Source organism: Callospermophilus lateralis, chromosome 13 (assembly GCF_048772815.1).
Source record: "Callospermophilus lateralis isolate mCalLat2 chromosome 13, mCalLat2.hap1, whole genome shotgun sequence".
Lineage (NCBI taxonomy): Eukaryota > Metazoa > Chordata > Mammalia > Rodentia > Sciuridae > Callospermophilus > Callospermophilus lateralis.
The window spans coordinates 57349790-57376420 of record NC_135317.1 but is presented as its reverse complement, the minus strand read 5'-3'; the positions used below and the strand labels follow the sequence as shown (position 1 = coordinate 57376420).

The 26631-nt window shown below is 34.3% G+C and overlaps 1 protein-coding gene across 3 annotated transcripts in view; it reads left to right on the top strand.

Moving 5' to 3' along the window:
* Positions 1–26631, top strand: part of Ahctf1 (AT-hook containing transcription factor 1) — a 70557-nt gene that overhangs the window by 6222 nt on the left and 37704 nt on the right. For 2 of the 3 annotated variants that reach the window (XM_076832481.1, XM_076832480.1), the window contains exons 2-14: positions 4491–4618; positions 6341–6594; positions 9438–9618; positions 14366–14573; positions 15875–15991; positions 16898–16982; positions 17928–18078; positions 19244–19376; positions 19466–19647; positions 19994–20055; positions 21059–21187; positions 24753–24843; positions 25923–26012. In XM_076832481.1, coding sequence (XP_076688596.1) covers positions 4498–4618; positions 6341–6594; positions 9438–9618; positions 14366–14573; positions 15875–15991; positions 16898–16982; positions 17928–18078; positions 19244–19376; positions 19466–19647; positions 19994–20055; positions 21059–21187; positions 24753–24843; positions 25923–26012 — 1804 coding nt within the window. In that variant the 5' untranslated portion in view covers positions 4491–4497. The remainder of the gene's footprint in view (positions 1–4490; positions 4619–6340; positions 6595–9437; positions 9619–14365; positions 14574–15874; positions 15992–16897; positions 16983–17927; positions 18079–19243; positions 19377–19465; positions 19648–19993; positions 20056–21058; positions 21188–24752; positions 24844–25922; positions 26013–26631) is intronic. The other variant, XM_076832482.1, reaches the window with a different exon arrangement.

The following is a 26631-nucleotide window of genomic DNA, read 5'->3' as shown; positions in this document are numbered from 1 at the left end:
CCACTGAGCTGCATCTCCTATTAGTCAAACTCTCTGAGTTGCCTAGCACCTAGCCCTTGCTAAGGCTGGCTTTGAACTTGGGATCCTCCTGTCTTAACCTCCCTAGCTTCTGGGATTATAGGTGTTCGAAGCAGCTCCCGGGCCTCGATATCTTACAATCTGTGAATTTTAAGAATTGTCTTTTGTGAACTTCGATTACAGAGGGTCTATGAGGAGAGTCGAAGTGACTGGTAACTTTACCTGTTTCGGAGGACTTTATTAGGGAGGAGATAAGCGTGCTACGTGTTAAGGAAATTCCCCAGTCTCTGTAGGGGCTGTGACTTTTTTCTTTTTTAAATTTAGTTGTAGATAGACACAATGCTGTTATTTTATTTATTTTTATGCGGTGCGGAAGGATCTAAGGCAGTGCTTGACAGAAGCTGAGATCTGTGTAACTTTTAAAAAAAATTTTTATTTATTAATTTTTTTGTGGTGCTGAGCATCCAATCTAGTGCCTTACATGTGCTAGCCAAGCACTCTGCTGGTGAGCTACAGCCATAGCCCCCTGTGTGCCTTTGAATACCAGTTTTTCAATATTGTACTGAAGTGTCATTGGTTTCCAAAACAACATGATTATTATTGTCATTTTGTTACTGGGGACAGAACCCAGGGACAGTTTACCACTTAGCTGCATCCTAGCCCTTTATGTTATTTTTCAGACAGGGTATCACTTAGTTGTTTAGGCTCTCAAAAGTTGCTGAGGCTGGCCTCGAACTTGTGATCCTCCTGCTCAGACTCAGATCACTGGGATTCCAGGCGTGACCACCACACAGGGCTGAATGATTATTTTGCTGTTGCTGCACTGGATTCGTTTTGTGAATGGATACGTTAATTTTGTTATGAGCGCCAAAGAGGTTCAAACTAGAGGTGTACAGTTATAGGAAAGGAGCGTTATTTTGTTTTTGTTTACTTTTGACGGTCGATGTCGAACCCTGGCCTCGCGCGCGCGTTCTAAGCGCGCACTTACTGCCCGACCGCCATGTTTTTTTAAATAGTTGGAGAAACGGTTGCGAGTGTGTGAGCTCTTAGTAGAAAACGGATGTCCTTTGGAAACTCTGAACTTGAGTTTGCCCTTGATATCCTCTAGTGTGTGAATTTAAGAACTGTCTTTTGTGAACTTGGATGGCCTAGGGTCTGTGAGAGAGTCGAAATTACTGGTAAGTTTAAGTGTTTTGGAGGATTTAGCAGGTGTGTTAAATGTTAACGGGAAATTCGCATTCTCGCTTGTTGTGACTTATTTATTTTGTTTTTAGAGTTTTAGTTTGAAATACACAAAATACCTTTAAAAATTTATTTTTGCGAATTGCGGAGGGATCAAATGCAGTGCTTCATACATGCTGAGCAATCACTCTAGTACCGAGCCATATATGCAGGATCTGTACTGTGACTTCTATTTTTAATTTTTTGATTGTTGGTACCGGGATTGACCTCAGGGGTACTCAACCACTGAGCTACATCTGCGGTCCTGTTTTGTATTTTATTTAGGGACTGGGTTCTCACTGAGTTGCTTAGCACCTAGTGCTTGATGAGACTCGCTTTGTACTGGAGAATCCTCCTGTCTCAACCTCTGGAGCCCCTGAGATTACAGGAGTGCACCACTGCTGTTGGCCTGTACTGTGACTTTGGATACCAATTTTATACAATGTACTGAAGTGTCTCTAGTTCCCTTGACAACCTTATTATTGTTGTTATTGTTTTGGTAATGAGGTTGAACCTAGGGCACCTTACCACTTAGCTACTTCCTTAGTTTTCTATATTGTTTTAGAGACCGGGTCTCAGTTTCTTAGGCTCTCACTAAGTTGCTGAGCTGGCCTCATACTTGTGATCTTTCTGTCTCCGCATCCAAAGTTACTGGGATTACAGGTGTGACTGCGGCTCAGGGAAGCACAATTTGTTTTGCTATTGGTTCACTGGATTCGTCTTGAGAGCCAAGGAGGTTAAAACTAGAGGCCTACAGTTATAGGAAAGGAGCGTTATTTTGTTTTTGTTTACTTTTGACGGTTGATGTAGAACCCGGGCCTCGCGCATTTAAGCACGCACTTACCGCCCGACCGCCATGTTTGTTTTTAAATGGTTGGCGAAAAGGTTGCGAGTGTATGAGCTCTTAGTAGAAAATGAATGTCCTTTGGAAACTCTGAACTTGAGTTTGCCCTTGATATTCTCTAGTGTGTGAATTTTAAGAACTGTCTTTTGTGAACTTGGATAGCAAAGGATCTGTGAGGAGAGTCGAAATTACTGGTAAGTTTAAGTGTTTTGGAGGATTTTATCAGGGAGGACAGGTGTGCTAAGTGTTATGGGAATTCCACATTCTCTCTGTATGCACTGTGACTTTTTCTTTTTTAAATTTTAGTTGTAGATAAATGAAATAAAACTATTCTATTTTTGTGTGTTGCGGAGGGATGAACGGCAGTGCCTCATACATCCTGGCAAGCCCCCCCACCAGCAATCTGCAACTGCCAGCCCCATGTACAAGTGACTTTTGGATGCCGGGAGGAGCAGGGACTGAACTCGGGAGCTTTCGACCACTGTGCCACATTCCTAGCCCTATTTTGTATTGTATTTAGAGACAGGGACTCAGTGAGTTGTTTTAGTGCCTTACTGTTGGTGAGGCTGGCTTTGGACTCTCAATTCTCCTGCTTCAGCCTCCGGAGCCGATAGGAATACAAGGGTGCGTGCGCCACTACGCCCGGCTGTACAGTGAATTTTGATATCAAATTTTCAATAATGTACTGAAGTGTTACTAGTTCTCTAGACAACAATATTTTATTACTCTTTTTATTATTTGGTATTGAGGTTGAACCCAGGTGGCCTTTACACCTAGCTACATCCCTTGCCCCTTTATTATTTCTGAAACAAGGTCTCACTTGTTTAGGCCCTCCCTAAGGTGCTGAGCCAGGCCTGGGACTTTTTATTCTCCTCTGGGAGGTTTCAGCCTCTGGAGTAGCTGGGATTACAGACATCTGCCTGCCCCTGGCTCAACATGAGTATTTTGTACAAATTTTAAAAGATTACATAGCTACTTGGGGGACACAGACCATAAGAAATCAAGCATTGTGTATTCAGTTTGACAGTGTTGACTCACCCATATTCTCAGCTGTTCAGGAGGCTGAGGCAGAAGGATTGTGGTTCTAGTCCAGACTTAGCAATTTAGCCAGGCCCTAAGTATTTGAGAAGAGACCCTGTATACAAAATATTTTGTAGAAATTTTTGCTTAGTATGTGTCCAAATATAATTATTTTTTGTCTGTAGACAGTGTATTTATTGAGCAACTAGATTAGATTTTTTTTTTTTTTTTGATGAAGACTGGACCTAGAAGTGTTTTCCCACTGAGGCACATCCCAATTCTGTTATTTATTTATTTATATATTTTTTTGAGATAGGGTCTCACTAAATTGCTCTGGGTCTTGTCTTGCAAAATGTTCAAGTGTTATGGGAATTCCACATTCTCTCTGTATGCACTGTGACTTTTTTCTTTTTTAAATTTTAGTTGTAGATAAATGAAATAAAACTATTTTTCTTGAACTTGATGATTCTCATCTCACCCTCTTGAGTCTCTGGGATTATAGGCATGTACCACTGTGCCTGGCTCTGGACCTTCATCTTTGAGAATTTCTTAAGATTTCAAAGGATATTTGTTTTCTTCTGTGAGTTGCTTAGAGTTCTTCTACCAACCTGAGACTTATTACTTAATAATAAATTTTTCATATGAGGATTTTTGGATAACATAGGTTAGAGTCTGGTCAAAAATTTTTTGAAAACAATTTATTTTTCTATGTAAACTAAGAACCAAAGTCAAAGTAGACAGTTTTATGACTCTATCCCATTCAATAAGTGTTTGTTTTACATAAGATGATATGTAGCCCTGTGGAATTTAATAGGAGTGAGGAAAAAGATACTTTTATATTTTGATTAGCTTTTTTTTAAAAAAAAAAACAGCTAGGAAGGAAATCTAGTCTCATATATTGGAAACAAAAGATAATTTTAGATACTCTTTTTTTCTACCTAATAAAAGACATACCAAATTCAATTTCTAATATTTCTGTGGGTTTGGACATTTTTCAGGGAGTTTCTCTCTTTTTACTAAAGAGATAATTTAAAAAGATCCCGTTTTCTTGTGTGTGTGTGTGTATGTATATTCTTTGAAACTAGGTTAGAAAATAAGATAATTTACATTGAGCCAATTTTCAAAGAATCTAGGAAATAATATATATCCTTTGGATATGTGGCTTAATACGTTTTTGTTTTTTTAAGGCCATTTGGGAAATATTTTTTAGGAGAGAACACCTCATAGGTACAAATATTACATATTTTGCAATCAGGTTTTAGTTGTACCTTGTTCACTTTGTGTGGTGGCTTGCTTACTTGTTATATTCCTGCCTGGAAGTAATTAAGTATATTATACAATAGTATAAATGTATCATAATAATGTTATGTTTTAAAAATATTTACAGTGGAAGTATGCGAGACTTAACAGCTAAAGTGACTAGTGGTCTCCTGCAGTTCCCAGAGGTGACTATTCAAGCTCTTGGAGAAGATGAAATAATATTAGAATCTGTGCTTCGTGGAAAGTTTGCTGCAGGTAAAATAATGTTGCTGAAAGTTTACTCATTTGATTGACCTGTCAGATAAATAAATATTGTAGTTTTCTTAATGAAGGATTTTTAAAAAGGACATACAGTAAAGTCTCTTGTTGTTTTGTTTTGGTACCAAGAATTGAACCCAGGGATGCTTAACCCCACTGAGCCATACCCCAGACTTTTTAATTTATTTATTTTTTATTTTGAGACAAGGTTTTACTGAGTTTTTTTTAGGGCTTGTTAAATTGCTGAGACTGTCCTTGAACATGGAATCTTCTTAGCCTCTCAAGTTGCTGGGATTATAGTTGTGCACCTCCACGCCCAGCTTAAATTATTATAATGACTATAACTCCATATTCAACAACTGTATATTTCAGGACACATAAGCAGTGAATCTGTGATTGGCGGATTAGGGTTAATTTTTCCTTAAACCGTGTATGTGTGTGTGTGTAGCTTCTGTTATCAAATATCTGTATTTTTAAAGTAGAAATAATATAATAATCAGTAAAAGTTTTATTGGTGATGAGTTTGAAGATTAGAACCTAAACAGTCTTAGGAGTGGAAAAAATCTGTTTGTAATCCCTTGTTGATAAAAAATTTTTAGAAAGATTTATTTCCTAATTCTGCTAATATGAATAAGATCTTAGTATGTAGGTTTCAGATTGTGTAATACAGGAGAGAATCATACCAAAGTATGGAGGATTCTAAATTCAAGGCCAGCCTCAACAGTTTAGAAAGACATTGTTTCAAAATATAAAAAAGGTTAGGGTTTTATAGCTCAGTGGTAAAGTCCCCCTTGGGTCAATCTCCAGTACCAAAAAACCCAAAGAACAAAAGCAACTTTATTTATAAAGGTAGGATAGAAATCTGTTCTATTTAACCATTTTTCTTTGTAGCTGAGAATTACATAGGTGAAGTAACTTGATCAGATACCAAATGGCAGAAAAGAACTTTGAACCCTGGCATTCTGGGTCATCTCTATACCATGCTATTTTCTTAAACTAAAATTTGTACTACTATATAAAATGTATGTGTAGCTGCCTATCAGGATGCATCTCAAATTTAGTGTAAAGTTATCACCATTCATTTAGTTGTTCAAAGGAACATTCAGGGTCCATTCTTGGTTCTCTCCATATCTAGTTAGTCAACAAACTAATTATCTGAGATGATGTCTATCTCCAGTCAATCCATTTTTCTCTGTCCATTGCCACCAACCCGGATATTATCATCTCTTCAGGAATAGAATTGTTATATTTTATAACCACTGTAACTCCAAGTTTAAAATTTTTAAGTTGTAATGTAGTACTTAAAACACAAGTTTTAGAGTTAGACTTGATCTCCTTTAGAACTGTTTTACCTTAAAATTAACTGACTTTGTACAAGTTAAACTACATTAAACTTTAGTTGCCTTATCTCCGTAGTGAGCTTTGATGAGGAATAAATGCAAAAATGCTTATTTTATGTTTCACAAGTTTTGTTCTTTCTTTTCTACCATATTGTTTCTCAGTTTATGTGAGTGCATTGTGCGTTCAATTATTTTACTGTTTTTGAGGACCTTTCTGTTTTATAAATGCTTAAGTTTTAATTTGGAGATGATTTATAAAGGTTTGTGTAATGAGCTGTGTATTATATATTTATATGTAAAAGAGCTAACTGCTGTTGAGTTTTGTTGTATGCACACAATATTAAAATAAGAAATATTTTTGCTTTTTGTTCCCCCTTAGGGAAAAATGGACTTGCTTGCTTGGCTTGTGGTCCACAACTTGAGGTAGTAAACTCTGTAACAGGAGAGCGGTTGTCTGCATATAGATTCAGTGGAGTAAATCAACAGCCTCCTGTAGTCCTTGCAGTTAAAGAATTCTTTTGGCAAAAGAGAAGTGGATTGTTAATAGGATTGGAAGAAGCAGAAGGAAGTGTTCTTTGTCTTTATGACCTTGGTGTATCAAGAGTGGTTAAAGCAGTTGTTCTTCCTGGAAGGGTAGGTACTGTTTCAGATACCTGGATAGTCTGTTTTCAAAAGTTGTTTACAGGAATGTGTTTACTTTGAGAGAATTCATTGCTACTGTACACTTATCAGTGTACTTTTATGTAAATGTGTTATTCTTCAATAAAAATTACAAAATAAAAGAGTTCAAGATGCTCTTACCATCAAAGGAACTTAATATTTAAATATAACTTTCTATTTTTCAGAATTAGAAAATTCTGAAGTAAAAATAGTTATGAATGATAGTATTCTAATACTTGTTTATGTGAAAAATATCACTTGTGTCTTGTTTTTATCTCCAGTTGTGTTCTATAAGGGCCCTCAATATATCTAATGTTAGATTCTTAATTTTTTTTTTCTCTTTAAAGTGAGAGTGTAACCTTGGAGCAATATGGGAAATATAAAATTAAAATTTTAATATTATAGCTAAATAATAGTGTTATTTATAATCACCATTTATTAATTCTAATATATTTATGCCTTCCATACATCTACAAGCTTACCCAGTGGAACCTATAGAAGTACTTTAAATGTTGGGTTGTTTGTTCAGCAGGTTTATTGTTACTTTTCTATATATACCTGATGAAAGAATATACTTATAAATACACAAACACATATACAAATATAAAATCGTAGAAGAGTGGAATGGTTTGGAAGATTCAGATTTTGAATGGTCTGGTTCATAATTAGAGGCCTTACAATGTCTGATGATATATTTTTATGTTTTAAGCAGAATTCTCATGTAAAAAAGGTCCTTGGATTGGGTCAGGAATGGAATTATGAGAAAAAAAAAAGGGACACTGTTGTAGTTCAGGTCAATAATGATGAACTGAACCAAGGAAATGATAGAATTATAGAATGAAGGTACAGATTCAAAATATATTCGGAATTAAAATGGATAGGACTCATTGACCATTCAGATGACAGTAATTGAGAAGGAACAAGAGTTAATAAGTTCAACAATAATAAGTTGCTGGTTGCTCATTTGAGTAGATGCTTGATATCATAAGAAGGAGGGACTCCAAGAGAAAGAAAAGATGTGGGTTAATGATAGATATTAGTCAAAGGAAGTTTGGTTAGGGTATAATATCTTCTGAATGTTTTTAATTGCCTCTTCTAAAATAAGGTAACACTGATAATCATACAGTATTTGTATGAGGAATGCACTCTGTTTTACTGGTATGATGGAAACAAGTTATTTCAATATTTATAGATAACATTACATAATTAGAAAATTCGTGAGAATACAGCTTTTACAATTAGAAACACTTTGTAATGTTTTGTGTACTAATGATAGAGACACCCAGGCTTTTATCTGTAAAAATAAATTATAGCCTGAAAAATACTTTGAAATTAACACATAAGCTACTGATACTGAATTTCCTTTCTCTGGGACATTCATCAGTAGTAGAGTAGAAATAACCACTTAATCATCATATATCATACCTAATTAGTTTTGTGAATTTAAAATAAAATATAAGCTGGCTGTGGTGGCAGATGGCTGTGTTCCCAGGTACTGGGATTGCTTGAGTCCATGAGTTTGAGGCCAGTCTGAGCAATGTAGCGAGCAGATGGGCAATTCAGTACAAATATTTGAAATTTGACTTATGAGATGAAGGGGAAAAATATGACTCCATAAAGTAGCTAAGGATAAGTTTCTTAAATAATTGATCTAGTCATTGCCAAAGCTTTGTGTGAGGTCTATTAGAATATAACCCATTTAGAGAAGGTTGTCCCTCTGTAGTCTAAACAGGACTTAAAATTGGGTTTTTAATCCAGGTATTGTGGCACATATCTATAATCCTAGCGGTTTGGGAGGCTGAGGCAGGAGGACCACAAGTTCAAAGCCAGCCTCAGCAACTTACCAATGCCCTAAGCAATTCAGTGAGACCCTGTCTCTAAAAAAATGCACAATAAGGCTGGGGATGTGGCTTGGTGGTCAAGAGCCTCTGAATTCAATTCCTGGTTACCCACCCCCCCAAATAAAAAAATTGCCTGTTTGATAAGAGTAGGCAGTAGGGCTGGAGTTGTGGCTCAGTAGTAGAGCACTTCCCTAGCATGTATGAGGCACTGGGTTTGATTCTCAGCACTGTATGTAAATTAGTAAAATAAGGGTAATATTTAAAAAAAAAAAGGACTAGACAGTAAACTTTTCTGGAATGATTTGTTATTATTTTTTTCTGTTTCTGGGGATTGAACCCAGGGGCACTTAAGTACTAAGCCACATCTCCACTCCTTTTTTTTTTATTTTTTATTTTTAATTTTTTATTTTGAGACAAGAGTCTTGCTAAGTTGCTCAGGGCCTCACTAAGTTGCAGAGCTGGCTTTGAACTTTGGATCATCTTGCCTCAACCTCCCAAGTCGCTGGGATTACAGATGTATACCACTCCACTGACCTGAGAACAATTTGAGTTTTATACTTAATGATTTTTATGGCTTATATAACTTGGCTAAAATGTTTTATAAGTTGGCTAAATGCACTGCAGTTACTTCATCTTTAAATAGATAATTACATATAGTTCAGTATCAGAGGATTATTGTGAACTTTAAATGAGCCAGTTAATGCAGTGTCTGGCACATAACAAGCTCTTTGTAAACATCAGTTATTCAGCTTCATGATTTTAATATTTTCAAACCTGGTGCAATTCTTAATATATCTGAAGGTTTTTGTTATTACTTAGATTCACAAGTATCACTTGCAGATTTATGATTTTCTATTTGATAATTACTGTAGTAAATCAGTAATCTGCTTTAACTTCAAATTTTGTTTGTTGTGCTGTTGGTTGTGTTTTCTTAACCTTGTAGAAGAAAAGCCAATCATATATTCTGCTTTCTAGGTAACAGCTATTGAACCTATAATTAATCATGGTGGAGCCAGTGCAAGCACTCAACATTTACATCCAAGTTTGCGATGGCTTTTTGGTGTGGCAGCAGTGGTAACTGATGTTGGACACATTCTTCTTATTGACCTTTGTTTGGATGACATGTCGGGTAGTCAAAGTGAAGTAGAGGCATCAGGTAATTAATCATTCTTTACTTGAAACTAGGAGTACCTGAATGTTCTGATGCAATAGATTGGTTATTTAAAATGCCCCCAAATTTTTTATATAGAAAGTGCTTAAATAATCCTGACTTAATGGGGCCCAACTGTAATCCCAGTAACTCAGAAGGTTGAGGAAGGAAGATGACAAGTTCAAAGGCAGCCTTGGCAATTTAGTGAGACCCTGTCTCAAAATAAAAAATATGAATTGGGGATACAGCTCAGTGGTAGAGTATCCCTGGGTTTAATCCTCAGTACCAAAGGAATGAAGGAAGGGGAGGGAAGGCAGGAGGAGGAAGGAAAGAAATTATCTATATGTCTGTCTTATTTTTATTGTGTGCATCTAGGCACTGTAGAACTTCTCGTGTGAGTTGCCCTATTCTGTTTTCATATCATAAAAGTAGACCTTGAAAAAGGTGGGCACTAATTTGCTTTCATATATGTACTTGAGTAAGATCTGTTAAATGCCAGAAGAAGGGCTAATAAAGATATAAAATCTTTATCCTTATTAGCTAGTATAAAGTTATCTAGCCAGGTGGGATCTGACAGTATGTTTTTGGCATATTGTTTGTTTCTTTGGGAAGGCCAAGATATAAACAAAAAATTTTATAGGAAATAACAGATTAATTTAAAGTTTTCTCACAAAATAACATTTTAAAATAGAACTAATGCTATTCAAATTCAGTGAAAGTGAGGAGGGACCATTTTTCTTCTTTAAAGGTTTATATTTATAAATCTACTCTTTTTTTAAGTACCTTTGGTTTTTTTAAAGTATGAGATTCTTACTTGATTGGTATTGGTAATGAGCAAGAACTCACCTAAAAGTAAACAGTGTGTATTCTGTAAGCTTTCCTGAGAACCATTTGATCTGACTTTGAGGTCCTTTATTTTTATTTTTAAAAATGTTTTTGCAGTGCTGGAGTTTTAGCCCAGGGTCTTGAATCTGCTAAGCTCTACCACTGAGCTAAACCTCCAGCCTGAGAATCTTTAATTTTTAAAGTTTTTTTTTTTTGTATCTATTTCTATTTTAAAACTGTGGTCATTTTAACCTAATTTATATAAACATGACTTGTGAAAGTTGTCAGGATATAATAAAAATTATTAAAACTGCAAATGGAAATCTTCTGGACAGAATTTAAGTCTGAAAAGTAGTACCTTGAAAAAATTTTGATATGGCAGAAATGATGGCTATACATGCACTTATGCTCTACCTTAAACTTCTGTATGTGTAGAGACCCAACTGATTATAATAAAATCCTGAATGTAATTTTTTTTAATTTTCTTTTTTAAAAACAGGATTTTTGTCTTCTGGGTTTTTTTTTTTTTTTTTTTTTAAGTTTAATTTTTTTTTTTTTTTTTTTTTTTAGTTGTACATGGACACAATACCTTTATTTATTTTATATATGTGGTGCTGAGGATTGAACCCAGTGCCCCATACGTGTGAGGCAAGTGCTCTACCACTAAGCCACAAACCTAGCCCCTGAATGAAATTTTAATGAAAGGAATTGATAAGCAAAAACAATAGTAACTAAAACCAAATTTTTAGAATATTAGAAATGGTTTGACTAGTCTTTATAGGAAATTAATCAAATAATTAAGATTGATGTGTTTTATAGATGTTATCATTATAGGCTCAAAGCATTAGGACATCTCTAATTTTAGAAGTCAGTTTTCAGGTATACCTCGTAATTTTATAATGAAATTATCTGGATTCTGACCAAAACTTTTCTTAATGAGAATTAGGAAGCGAGTATTATTATTTTTTTAACATAGCCATTTAGACTTAGACGTCACTGAAATATACTAACATAGAAAGTGGAGTTCCCAATATATATACTACAATATTGCCCAACTCAATATTTCTTATACATTTTCCATATTAATACATTTAGGGTCTGCCGTATTCTTTTGAATAAGTATAATACTATATTGTATGAACTATTTATTTTAGCAAAATTTGATTGGTATGCTTTAAAAAGCAATAGCAGAAGCAGAAGAGATTGAAAGGAAACTGTTTAAGTACAATGTGCTTTGGCTTTTTTTCCTCCTTTGTAACAAAGAACAAGAATGGAATCTGCTCCTGCAAACAGTTATCAATAGATTGGCCAGAATTTTTTTTGTTTTTCATTAAGCATTATAGACATCTTCAAGTCGATTGAATACAAGAATTCCCATGTGAGGATCATCCAAATTCAACTAATTTTTTTTGGTGGGGGGATACTGGAATTGAATCCAGGATACTTTGCAACTGAGCCTTTTTATTATTTTGAGACAGGGTGTCACTTGAATTGCTTAAGGTCTTGCTAAGTTGCTATGGTTGACCTCAAACTTGCAATCTTCCTGCCTCAGCCTCCCTAGTCTCTGGGATTACAGGCATGCACACCATGCCCAGCTCAACTAATTTTCAAATTTTACTGTGTTTATTTTCTTTCATTTTCTCTTCCCTCTGTTATTTTTTTAAAAAATATTTATTCACAATACCTTTATTTCACTCATTTATTTTTTACATGGTGCTAAGGATCCAACCCAGGGTCCTGTGTGTGCGAGACGAGCGCTCTACTGCTGAGCCACAACCCCAGCCCCTCTGTGTTAATTTTATAGCAAATATGGGTACTTTGATATACAACTAAATTGCTACTACCATTCCTAATAACAGTAATTCTTTAGGGGCCCTGGGGATGTAGCTCAGTAGAGAGTGCCATTCTAGCATGTACAAAGACCCTGATTTGATCCCCAGCTCCACTGCCACTCATAAAATTCTTTGGTATATACTATTTTCAATCTATAATCATTTTGCTATGATTATCTAAAGCATCTTTTTATATTTGGGTTGTTTGAACCTGGATTTAACAAGGTTCATACATTAATTACATTGAACAAGTTTCTTTGAATGCACAGAAATCCTCTTTTTTTTTTTTTAATACTCTCCTCAGTTTTACATTTAACTAAGCTTAATTTTTTTTTTGAGAATTTTAATATTTTAGTTTTCGGTGGACACAACATTATATGTGGTGCTGAGGATTGAACCGGGACCACACGCATGCCAGACGAGCGCGCTATCGCTTGAGTCACATCCCCAGCCCCCAGAAATCCTCTTTATATGCTGTTTTTGTTTACTTTTTAATATCATTGACTTAATGAGGAAGTTAATTATTTGTAGAATGCCCCCTCATTTTGGAATTATGTGGTTTCATGTTGCATTATTTATATTTTGTATTTTTCAAAATATATATGTATATATTTAGTTGTAGTTGGACACAATACCTTTGCTGAGACTCAAACCCAGTGCCTTGCACATGTAAGGGAATACTCTACTGTTGAGATACAACCTCAGCCACATATTTTGTATTTTTTGCAAATGTAAATTTGCTTTTATTGAAGATCAACATTTAAGATTCTGGTCAGACTACTTTGGAGGTGCTTCATATTGCATTATATTGGGAGGTATATGATGCCTAGGTGTATTCTAGTCACGGTGGACAAAAATTGACAATATGATCCTTCCTTTTAATCTTTAAATTAGTAGTTTTCAACCAGGGGTGAATTTTGTCCTCTAGAAGATGTTTTGTCAGGAAACCTTTTTTGGTTATTACTACTAGAATGTGATGGTGCTTCTAGCTACTATAGTTAAGAGACCACAGATGCTACTTTATATCCAATAGACACCGGACAGCCTTCTACAGCAAAAAATTATCTGGCCCTAAATGTCTATAGTGCCAGGGTTGAAAAACCCTAGTTTAAATAGTTTCTTTAATTGAAATTGTCATTTGATTAGCAGCTGCAAAATTATGTCTATGTTTTGCAAATTGATGATTCTTTAATTTTGCTGTAATCTGAAGAGGAATTTTCTCATTAACTAGTGCCTTTAAGCTACCCTGAAAGTACAGAAAAGGCAGGATAAATATTTACTGATTAAATATTAATTTTCAGAATAAGAAGTTGGTCTCCAGTTACTTCTGATAGTTCATTAAGATCTTTTATAGGTGGACAGCGTAGATTTCCTCTTCACCCCCCCCCCCTTTTCTTTTTCTTTTTTTTTGCGGGGGGGAGTATCATGAGCTCATGAGATATAAGGTACTTAGTGTTTCGTTTGTTTTCATTGCTTGGATGTACTATCTTGGCTCATGAGAGCCCCTTTATGTTATCTGGATTTATGCTAGGGTTTATATTACCCTCAGGAACAGTTATGTTAACAGGACAAATCATCTGCTGTAGGTTTTTCAGTCTTAAGTAGCTTCTTTAGATTTCTGACAGCAGATGAACTGGGCTCATCCTACATAGGAATCCTTCAAGGAAAAGTATTGAAGGTGTAGTTCTAAAATTTAAATCAAGAATCAGCTTTATTTATGATTGGCAAGGAAATTGAAAGTAGTTTAGATATATTAAATTTTTTAAATTACACAATTAAATGTATTTTAAAATTACAGCATTTAAATAGATAAAGGTAGTTATTTTCTAGTTCAGCATAATTTGTCATCTTTTTTATTAATTGACTCCATTTAATTAATTGAGTTGATGCTGGATGACTCATTTGCTTTTGTGCTTTTCAGTTTCTTTTTCTTCTTTTTTATTTTTTGGTATGGGTGATTGTGCTCAGGGGAGCTTAACCCAGGTTGGCCTCGAGCTTGTGATCCTCCTGCCTCATCCTCCTGGGTCACCAGGATTACAGATAAGAGATACCACTGTACCTGGCTTAATCTTAATTGTTTTTATTTTTGGTTTTAGACCTTGAAGTTATAACTGGTGTCCCAACTGAAGTACCACATATCAGAGAGAGTGTGATGAGAGAAGGACGTCATCTCTGTTTCCAGTTAGTAAGCCCCTCAGGAACAGCTGTTTCTACTCTGAGTTATATTAACAGGACAAATCATCTTGCTGTAGGTTTTTCTGACGGCTATCTTGCACTTTGGAATATGAAGAGTATGAAAAGAGAGTAAGTATAACTTTTTTCCTTATGACTATTGGTAGTTTCTTTTTGAGTATGTTTTGTACTCAACTATTATTTGAAGACAAGTGTGAGAGATGTGAATGAGTAATAATGAATAAATTTCCATTGCCTTAAATTATAGTTAGGTAGAGAATGGTTTTAACACTTGACTTGAGGTTGTTTTTTTGCAGTATTTAAAAAGTAGTACAGTGACTGGTGTTTTGTTTGCTAGAAAGGTTGGCTACATGGATAAACCATGTATTTGTGTATTATGAATTTTTCAGAAGTGCATTTCCAAGGACTCAGGTTATATAGCACACTTGGTTGAGCACTTGCCTAGCTTGTGTGAGGCCCTGGTTGAATTCCCAGTTGTGCCCTCCCCACCCAAAATCAAAGTTATAAAATCTGTCACTTAAAATTTTATATGGCATCAAAAATATCCCCAGAATATAATTTATTTTAAACTTTTATATCTGTGGAATTAAAATTGCTTGTGTGTGTGTGTGATATATTTATATATATAAAATATATATTTCTTTTGGTACCGGGGATTGAACCTCAGGTGCACTTAACTACTGAGCCATATCCCCAGCCCTATTTTGCATTTTATTTAGATTCAGGGTCTGAGATGCTTAATACCTCGCTGTTGATGAGGCTGGCTTTGAACTCATGATCCTCCTTCCTCAGTCTCCTGAGTTGCTGGGATTTCAGGCCTATGCCATGGCGCCCTGCAAAATTGCTATAATTATATTAAGGGAGGTTGCAGATTGGCATTATAGATTTTTAAAAATCTTTGTTAAGCTGGGTGTCGTGGTGCAAGTCTGTAATCACAGCAACTTGGGATTTGTTTTGTTTTGAAATTGCTTCCAAAACCCTACCTGGAAAACCTGACTTTGACATATCATTTTGGCTTATTAAGCTTGTTTGGGGGTGGGATGGGGACAATACTAGGAATTGAACCTAGGGCACTCAACCACTGAGCTACATTCCTAACCTTTATTTTTTATTTTGAGATAAGGTCTTATTAAGTTGCCCAAACTAGTGTAGAACTTGAGATTGTCCTGCCTCAGCCTCCCAAATTGCTATGATTACAGATATGTTGTCTGTGACCTTGATTGGGTGGCCATAATGTTGTGTCTTGTGCCACGTGTATTTTTAAAGGCAACATGGTCATGCCTCCCAAATTACTTAATTTTGGAGATCTCATAAACAGTGATTGTTTTAGCCCAAGTTTTTACACGAGGAACTTTACTTTTCTAAAAACTACAACTTAAATAAGTAATGTACTAACCTTTTGTCTATTTTAGGTATTATACACAGTTAGAAGGTGGAAGAATTCCTGTGTATGCTATTACTTTTCAAGAACCTGAGAATGATCCTCGTAATTGCTGTTACTTGTGGGCTGTTCAGTCTACACAAGATAGGTTAGTGTGATGATTATGGTTTTTAAAAATATTTGTCAAAAATAAAACATTATCTTTAGTGAAAACAAAATTCTTTCCATTAGTGAAATGGTAGTTGAAATTATTTTAAATGTTAATTGTTGGGATAATTGTGAATAGCAGTAAAAACAAATTGTGTTTAATTGATCAAATGTTATTCCAAACAGTAAGCCAATATACATAAGTAGGTAATTATCTTGGATGGTTTTTCTGGCCTTCCTTTTCCCCATACTGTTTTGATAACGCTCTTGTTTTCTATTTACCCTCTGTTCTCTTATCCTTCTTCTTGCCTTTTAGGGTAAATGCCTACGATTAATTTTGTTTCATGGTTAGCTAGTAGAAGTCTTTCAGGTTAATTTCTAATAGGTTAAGCTTATTTATTTCCAGTATTAGAACAGTACAAATATTGTTGTTTCTTTATTTTGGGGGGGGGGTTTAGTTCTTTCTTTGATAATAAAACAATTTTGGAGTGTAACTGCTATGATCTTGATTAACTTCCTGTTTTTAGTAATTTCTCTTCCCAGATACTTGAACTATGGTCAGTTTGGGTTTTTGTGTTAAATATCACTCTCCAGTATTTAGAGGTGCTAGGAGTCATATGTCTTTAACTAAAACATAGCTGTTAAGGAGGAACACTTGGGAATGAATATAGTAGCTGCAATATACATATTCCCTAAAGTGTACAGACAACATCAGCCTAGTAAGTGGAATGAATATAAAGTAAAAATAGATTACTGTTTACAGTGACAGTTTTGTCCCATGGACTCACTGTTGTAGACCAAAAAAAAAAAAAAAAAAAATACATGGAGATGGTAGTATTTTAACAAAATATTTGTTTGGTACCAGGGATCTTTAGTTTACCTCCTGCATTAATTTCTGTTCTTTTAGTGAAGGGGATGTTTTGAGTTTGCATCTGCTTCAGCTGGCTTTTGGTGACAGAAAATGTTTGGCCTCAGGACAAACCTTATATGAGGTAAATGAAAATTAGAACATTACCATTTTGTTCTTTATTTCCCCAATTTAAGCGCCTTTGTTTTAAGACATTGAAAATTATTCTTGTATTCAAGTTACTGTATTTATAATATAGTGAGAAAGTATTATTAATGACCTTGAGATCTCTAAATTATTATCCTTTTTTATGAAGGTAGCACTCTATTATTTTTCTCTAAAAATGAGGAAACTGGGCTAGACTTAAATTTGAGGCCTAATTAGTACTCAGGAAAAATAATTTTGTCTTTGTTACTCTAACATCAAGCACTAAATTGTGAGTGACATTTATAATTGAGTATACACATTTAGAGTCTCAGATTACTACCTGTTTTTCTGGCTGAATTTTCCTGAGAAAACTTTGGGGTGCTGCTTATATATGTATTTTACCTATCCTTTAGAACAGGCTTTCCTAACTTTCTCAAGGGGTTTGTAGATGGCTTTTAGGGAGTTGATGTACTACTACCTGAATTATATGTGGCATTTTAATGTTACACATATTTTTCTATGGAAAATCTCAGGCCTTTTACCAGATTATTAGAAGAATTAATGAGCAAAAAAATTTTTAAGAGTTATTCTAGAGCAAGAATTTTAGTGAGAAAACAAATGGATTTGCTGGCCTGGATGTATGTGAATATAGTGCATGTGTGGTGCTGGAGAGAGGGCATGTATACTTCTGATAGTTATATTCTGACTGATAGAACGTGGAGTTTCCTATATTGGTACCACTTTAAAAGATTTGTTAATTATCATTTTTGAGTCTTTAAATCTATTTTTTAATTTGTGTCTTGTAGTATATAAAATTATAAATTCTTTTTCATTGACTTGCTCTCTTCAGTCTTAGGTTTTGGGTTTTGTTGTATTGTGTTTAATTTTACAAAGACCTTTGCTTTAGAATCTTATTAAAATTTGTGTATCTTTTATGTTACAGGGGTTAGAGTACTGTGAAGAACGATATACACTGGACCTGGCAGGTGGAATATTTCCTTTGAGAGGACATACTAGTAATACCAAATTGTTGGGGTGCCAGAGTATAGAGAAATTTCGATCTCATGGAGACAGGGAAGAAAGCATGAGCGAAGGTTACTAAAAATACTCTAATTATAGCATGTGAAGTCTCAATTTAAGATTAATCTTGACATAAGATTTACGATATGTATTAGTTTCAACACATTATACTTAAAAAATTTAGAATACTGATTATGGAATTTATTCAGGGCTGTATGTAGGTATTTTCTTGCCTCCAAATTGCTGTATAGAACTGAAAAATTGAATAGATAAGGCTAAAGAGGGGACTCTTATATTTTAGTCTGACTCTCAAATCAAAGATTATCTCTGGTCTTAGTGTTGTCTCTAACTAATTGCCTTTGTATATTTTTTGATTCTGTATATGGCTCAGAACATCCTTACAGAGTAAAGTTGCATATATATTTTTTTTTAATTTCAGCATTGATTTATAGTCCATCCCTATCAGTTTGTAAGCCCTGTTTACCTATTAGTTATACTTTTGTAAAAGTATGGTTGTAAAGATTAAATAAGATATTATACACATACCCAGTTCTGGGAATACTTAGGGACCTTGTTGTATGTGGTGTTTAGTGAGTCTTTCTCATAGTGAGCTTGTTCATCCCAGAGATGCTCTCTATCCTAATTCTCATATCTGTTTTTGTGATCTAACTTTCCTATTCAATTATATATGCTCCAAACAGAATTTACCAGGCACTTTCTCTTTTTATTGTCTCAGATCTTTACTTTCCTCCTTTTGGTGCCCTTTTCTCTGTTGTCATTGCATAGCCACTGTCTAGGTACTTGTCTTTTTTCCCTTTATTATTTAGCTACATCAGTTGCTCTCAGCCAACATTCCTCTAAAGAGTGAATCTTTGATGCCCAAAGAGCACCAATTTTAGGTAGCAAATTAACTTCTCTAGTACTAGCTATGGGAGAATGGTCATTGAAATAATTTTCTACTTTGTACTTCCAGTATCTTAAAGTTGCTAAAAGGTTAACTGAAAAGAAGTTGGGATGGAACTTTAATGATGAGAACTTTTTTAATTCCCTGAAAAAGAGAAACAGTCAAGATATAAATGAACAGATCTCTACTTACACATAGATGATAGAAATACATTTTCACAAATCTAATGGAATGTAAATTAAACCTTAATTTATGGAAAATCTTGCCATAATTTTAATGAGGTGATTTTACTTGGAGATTATTTTTAGAGATAGAATATCTCTTTTTCCTTTCAGCTCTATCTCCTGACACTAGTGTTTCAGTTTTTACCTGGCAAGTGAATATATATGGACAGGAAAGGCCTTCTATATATTTGGGACTTTTTGACATAAATCGTTGGTATCATGCACAAATGCCAGATTCATTAAGGTAAGATTATTTTCTCTTTTCCTTTTTTCTCTTGGGAATTTGTGTGTGTAGCTTTTCAATAATTTAATAGTTTTTAAATTTTCTTTTAGATCTGGAGAATATCTACATAATTGCTCTTATTTTGCATTGTGGTCATTGGATTCTGTTGTAAATAGGACTTTTCCACACAACATTTTGGATATATTAGTACATGAGAGAAGTTTAACTCGAGGAATTTCTCCTTCATACCCACCTCCTGAGCAGTATTTTAACCCAAGTACTTTTAATTTTGGTATGTATTTTCTTAATTTCACCTTTGAGATAAGTAACATGGAAAAGTATGCAGATGTACGTAAGTATATTTTATACATAGACTATCCTCTATTCATATCTCATTTTTAACATGGGTGATTTAGGGGATTAATTCCATCAAAGTACATAAGAAATTTAATACATGTTTATAACAAAATTATTACTATTTTAATTTGCTAGAAAAGATGAATTATATTATAGTGATAAAGTTTGTTATTGTTATTCTCAGGATGGAAACTCCTGGAAAAGTTTACTTAAAAAATTCATTCTATATGATGATTTAATTGTTAAGTATGTTTTCTTTTTAATCTTTTTTTTTTTTTAAGATGCCACTTGTTTATTAAATTCAGGAGTTGTTCACCTAACTTGTACTGGCTTTCAGAAGGAGGTAAGTAGAAACTTAGCAACATAGACTTTCTTAATTAGCTTGAGATCATATCTTAGAATACAGGGGATTCATGGTTTTAAACTTTAGTGTTTAACTATATAAACTGTTACTTCATCTGAAATGGTAGTTTCTATTAGGTTTCTGAGGTTAGCATTCAAATACCCTGGATTACTAATGACAACCTTCTAGAGGAAGGCATTGGGATGCTTTTAGTAGCTTTGTGTGTATGAAAAGAATGAATAGAAGAGTGTCTTGTCACATCCTTTAAAAAAATCATTCCTATTGGTTCTTTTGAGAAAGGAGCTAGATGAGTAAAAAAAGTAGCACAGTGACACAGTGCTGACATGGGAAAACAAATGAAGACAGCATATTTATTTAAATAATGTTTAGAAAAATACTTTTCCAAAGAAACATGATGTAAGACATTTTAATTAATAATCATCCATATGCGAATAAATGCAATATTTATACTTCATATTAGATCTCATTCATTTGAAGACACAGAGGAATAAGCTTTTGTATGTGTATCAAGTTTGTTGAGATCTGTTACCAAATCTGTTAGCTTTAGAGAAGATTAAGAGGGTTACCTTTCATGAAAATATGTAAACTAGGCGGCTGGGGTTGTGGCTCAGTGGTAGAGCACTCGCCTGCCATGCAGGAGGCACCGGGTTTGATCCTCAGCACCACATAAAAATAAAATAAAGATATTGTGTCCACCTATAACTAAAAAAGTAAATGTTTAAAAAAATTATGTGAGCTGGGCTGAGGATGTAGGTCAGTTGGTAGAGGGCTTGCCTACTATGCACAATGCAACAAATAGGCATTGTTGAGTTAAAGAATCCATTTCCTTTTTTCTGCAATCTATTTTTTTTTATAATTTCCATTAGGTATTTTTTAGCTTTACTTGGGTTTATTAAATAGAGTAATTTTATTAATTCTTAAATTTAATGATCGCATTACATATTGATTTGCATGTTGATTGATGTCTTAATATCTATTACAGACTTTGACTTTTTTAAAGAAATCAGGACAGTCCCTTAATGAAGTCATTCCTGATGGTTATAATCGGTGTCTTATAGCTGGCCTTCTGTCACCAAGACTTGTTGATACTCAGCCCTCCAATCTAAGTCAAGTGAGATGATTTTTAACTATATCATTTCTTTCTATGATTACATCTTTATTTGCTTTCTATTACAATACAGTTCTATTAGATAAAATTTTTAAAAGCTGATAAAAGTAGTATGATGGCTGCTATGTACAATCAGTAACTGTGGTCTTGGATTTTTTCTTTGGAAAGTTCTACTCCCAAGACCAAATAGGACAAAATTTAGCACCAGGTTCGTTTAGCTGTGTACTTCAGTAGTCAGGAGGCATCTTGACAATAAGCAACTTTACCCAGTGTCAGTAATAATTCATTTGTCTTAACTCATTATTTTCTTGTAAAATGATTAGAAAAAAATAAATTCTCCACTCATTTTTCCTTGGAGAAAGAAACAAATATTTTAATAACTCTTTCTTGTGGCTGGGGTTATGTGTGGCTCAGCAGTAGAGCACTTGCCTAGTACTTGTGGGGTCCTGGGTTAAATCCTTAGCACCATATATAAAAAATAAATAAAGATATTGTGTCCATCTACAACTAAAAAATATTTTAAAAAATAACTTTCACCAAATCATGTTTCAATATTTAAATAATTTCAGATATGTAACCTAATGAAATGCTAGAAAATGAACCTTTTAAATATCAGATGAAATGTAAATATTGTTTATGATTGGTTTAATGTTTACAGTTGAAATTTAATACTAAATATATTTATGGAAATAAAGAGAAACATTCAAATCATTAACTTCAGATTTCTCTCTTTTCTCTACTTTTAGGTTATTGTACTAATTTTTTGGGTGGGGGCATACCAAGGATTGAACTCATGGGCATTCAACCATTGAGTCACACCCCAAGCCTTATTTTGTATTTTATTTAGGGATAGGGTCTCAGTGAGTTGCTTAGCACCTTGCTTTTGCTTTGAACTCACTATCCTCCTGTCTCAGCCTCCCGAGCTGCTGGGATTATAGGCATGTGCCACTGCACCCAGCTTGTACTAATTTAAGCAGTACTATATATTCATGTAGTGGTCTCCGTTGGCTTTATTTTGTTTGTTTGTTTTGTTTATCCCAAGGGTCCCAAGTGGCCTTTTTTTTTTTTTTTTAACTTGCCCAGTCTGTCACACATTAATTGTTTTTGTTTCCATTTTGATTTAAAAAAAAAAAATTATGGAATTCTCTTAGACAAAGTTGGCTTTTCCAAGTTGATTTTCTAATGATTTAACTTTTACTTTCTAACTGTGTGTCTCTTGCCTCTGGTTCTACCTTCTGGGAGAATTCTTTATATTGTCTTCCTTTCACTGATTTTTTAAAAATTAGCCTTCCATTAAAAATTTCTGTGAGCTTTTTTTTGGGTCATCCCCTTTCCATAGGATTCTGTACTTGTTTTATGGATGAAATTTCTTCTATGTTCAATTATTTTCTTGGTACCTGGGATTGAACTCTGGGGTGCTTAACCACTGACCCACATCCCCAGTCCTTTTTTTTTTTTTTTTTTTTTTTTTTTGATGTTGAGACATCATTATGACCTCACTAAGTTGCTGAGGCTGGCTTTGAACTTGCTATCCTCCTTTCTTGGCCTCCGAAGCCGCTGTGATTTTGGGTGTGCACCACCATACCCAGTTCAAATTTTATTAAGTTCCCTATATTATTTACTTTTTCAGAACTTTTTAAAATTATTTTTGTTATTTGAATCTTGATGTTGGTGAATAGCTTCAAATGTTTGATATACTTAGGTTGTTTGTTCATGTGTAAAAGGATCCATCAGACTTGACTTCAGAATAATAGAATGGTTAGACTATCTATATTCTGTTTTCAGTCCATTTGTGACCACCATTTCCCTCTGTTTTCCTCTGTACCTGGTTTCTTCAAGTATGTAGCCCTAATATGATTCTAACAGCCTCTCTGGGGCTTTAGTTCAGAGTTTACTGCATAATACCAGGTCAGTTACCTTCATTATTGCTTTTCAGAAATTTTGTTGAGCTTTCTTATCCCATGATGACGTCCTTTTTTATTAATTCCGTAAGATCAGGTCTGGTTAAAATGATATGGAAAGAGGAAATAATGAGTCTTATCATATTCTTTTAATCACAAGTAAGAATTTCTCAAAATGGCTTCATGTAGTTCTAATTATGTTCACCAGAAAGCTTTAGGAGATTGTTGCACTAGTGGTCCTGTTCATAGAATTCTTTGGGCAAGAATCAAAACTGACTGCAGCTCGGCACATGCCACTGTAATCCCAGATACTCAAGGGGTTGAAGCAGGAGCATCACAAGTTTGAGATCAGCCTAGGCAACTTAGTGACCTAGGCAACTTTGTGAGACCTTGTCTCGAAAGTATTAAAAAATGGCTATAGCTTTCTCTATAAAATGCTCCAGATTGGGAACTGTTGTTGGAAACCATTTGTTACCCTTAAGGACTTGAGCACTCTAGAGCTCCATGTGACTTTTTTACTTTAGAGAACTTAATACTGCATCTTTTGTTTTGTAATTATACATTATTAAATTTAAAGCAATTTAAGTTTCTGTAAAGAAAAATGAGAAAAAAATTACATGTTATTCAGCCATGTTAAAAAATAAAAATGTTTTGGGGCTGGGGTTATTGGCTAAGTGAATAGAGCTCTTGCCTAGCATGTGTGAGGGAAACCCTAGCACGACACAAAACTAAATAAACAAAAAGTATTATGTCCATCTAACTAAAAATATTTTTTAAAAATAAATAAATAAAAACATTTATTGTTTTCTGTGAAATTTCTATTTTTTGTATCAAGGATAGAACCCAGGGCCTCTTAAGCCTGAGCTGTATCCCAAGACCATTTTTATTTTTTATTTTGAGACAGGGTCTTGCTAAGTTGTTTAGTGCCTCGCTATTGCTGAGACTGGCTTTGAAACCATAATCAGGCTTAGAACCCTGCATTTTTAATAACAGCTTTATTGAGATATGTACTATGCAGTTTAGCTATTTAAAGTGCATAATTCAGCCTTTAGAGTTATACAGCCATCGCCACATTTGATTTTAGAAAATTTTTATTATCTCTTTAAAAAAAAAATCCACATTACCCATTAATAGTCACTTCTTTCCTTTTCATCTCCTCTTTTCCACTTGACCCTGGGGAACCTCTAATCTACTTTCCTATCTTTATGGATTTACTATTCTAGATATTTCATGTAAAAGATTTGTAGTCTTTTTGACTGGCTTCTTTCGTTTATCGAAATGAAAGAAGGTTCATCAGTGTTACAGTTAATATTAGTACTTAATCTTATTTTATGACCATTACAGTATTGTACATATTGTTTAATCCTCAACTGATGGGCATTTGGGTTTTTTCCTACTTTCGGCTTTTATGGGATAATGCTGTTGTGAACTTTCACCTGAAGTTTTTATATGGAAATCATGGATCGTTTAACATATTGAAGAACTGCCAGACTGTTGGCATTTTTCATTTTCACTAGCAGTGCATGAGGATTCCAATTTTTCCACCTCTTTACCAGTGCTTGTTATTTTCTGGCTTTGTGATTATAGCTATCCTAGTGGATCATAATAATTTTTCAGTGTTTCTCATATTTTAAGTTTCCTCTCCCTTCTTTTCTTTCATGATTTAGGAAGAACAGTTAGAAGGTATATTGTCAGCAGCAATTCAAACAAGTTCCCTGGGACTTTTGATTGGTTGTATCAGAAGTTGGATAACTGAAGGTAATATCTGATTTTTAACCATTAAAACATTTGTAATTTAAAATCAACTATCAGTTTACTTTTTCTTTTTAAGTTGTGAGATATTTGTTGATTATTATGCAGTTGTAAGGCATAATTTGAGTACCTTTTTCCATTTTTCTCCCCCCGTTGATGCAGTCTGGCAAACCTCTAGTACAGTATCATAGCCAGATGCTTTATGCTTCCATCCCTCTATTTGCCCATCCCTAACCTGTGGCAACCACTAATCTATTTTCTAGTAAAATATTGTCATTGAAACAATTTAAGTGGAATCATTCAACCTGTCATCTTTTGGGATGCACTTTTTCTTAACTCATAATTCATCTGGCTAACTACCACTTTCTACACACACACACACACACACACACACACATTATCTTTTGTTTTGAACCATTTGAAATAAGGGTTGAAATCATGCTTATTAATTCATTTTTTAGTATAAATTTCCTTCTAAAAACAAAGACACATAGAAATGCACGTTGTGATTATAAAACATCAAGAACATTGACATTGAGCCGTCTTTTTGTTTCTCCATGGTGCTGGAGATTGAATTTATGGCCTTGTGCCAGCTAGGCAAGTGCTCTACCAGTGAGCTACATACCCAGTTTTTCATGTCTTTAATTTCCCTTAGAGGGCTGGGATTATAGCTCAGTGGTAGAGCACTTGCCTAGCACATATGAAGCACTGGGTTTAACCTTTAGTACCACATAAAAATAAAGAAATACAGGTATTGTGTCCATCTCCAATTAAAAATATTTTTTATAAAAGAAATTTGACTTTAACAAAAATATATAGACCTATTTTATAGATTGCCTTTCAGTTGGTGTTTATTAATCTTTCCTCATTAGATTCAGGCTTTACATTTTTAGAACATTAATAGATAAAATAGTTTGTTCCCTATTGATGCACTAAGCAGGATAAATTATCAAATTATCTACACTAATGTCAGTGTTTACTTTTTAAACTTGGTTAGGGTATTACTTGCCATATTTCTCTGCTAACTGTTACTAGTTTTCTGTTTGTAATTCCTTTTTTTTTTTCCTTTCATGTGTATAAACAAGAACAACCAAATTCTGCTGCTAATTTGCGCTTTGTTCTTGAATGGACATGGAATAAAGTGGTTTTCACTAAAGAGGAATTTGACAGGCTCTGTAAGTAAAAGTCTTGATTTAGGACAATTAGTTTTAAGTTCAATAATGTTTGATCATAGTAAAGCTGTAAATTCTTAAAAATGTAAAGATTTCACAGAAGATCTAGCATTTTATGGCGGGGGGGGGGGTGGGTGGGTAGAATAAGCAATCACAGATTAGATAATGCAGTTGTTGATCCTGAGTTGGCAGTTTGTAAAGGACTCAATTCCAGTAGGCTAAAAGATGCACCAAACTTGATAGCAGAGAATTCTAAACAACAGCATTTGCCATAACGGGATCCATTGATTTTTTTTTTTTTTTTTTTGAAATTTGTACTTACTAATGACATGTAGGGTGACTTTCATCAAAGTTCTCGAGACAGAATTTTGTTGGGTTGCCTAGGCTGGACTCAAACATTTCAGCTCAAACGATCCTCCCACTTCAACCTGGGACTACAGGTGCACATCACAGCGCCCTGTTGAAAAATAATTTTTGCAATAGAGTGTGGTAACATGCTAATGTGCCGCAAAATTGCAAGTTTTAGAACTATATATATTACTTTTAAGTTTAATTTACGAATTATGTTGATGATGGAGTAAGGAGAATAATATGCTAGTTAACTTCAGAAATTCTTGTACTT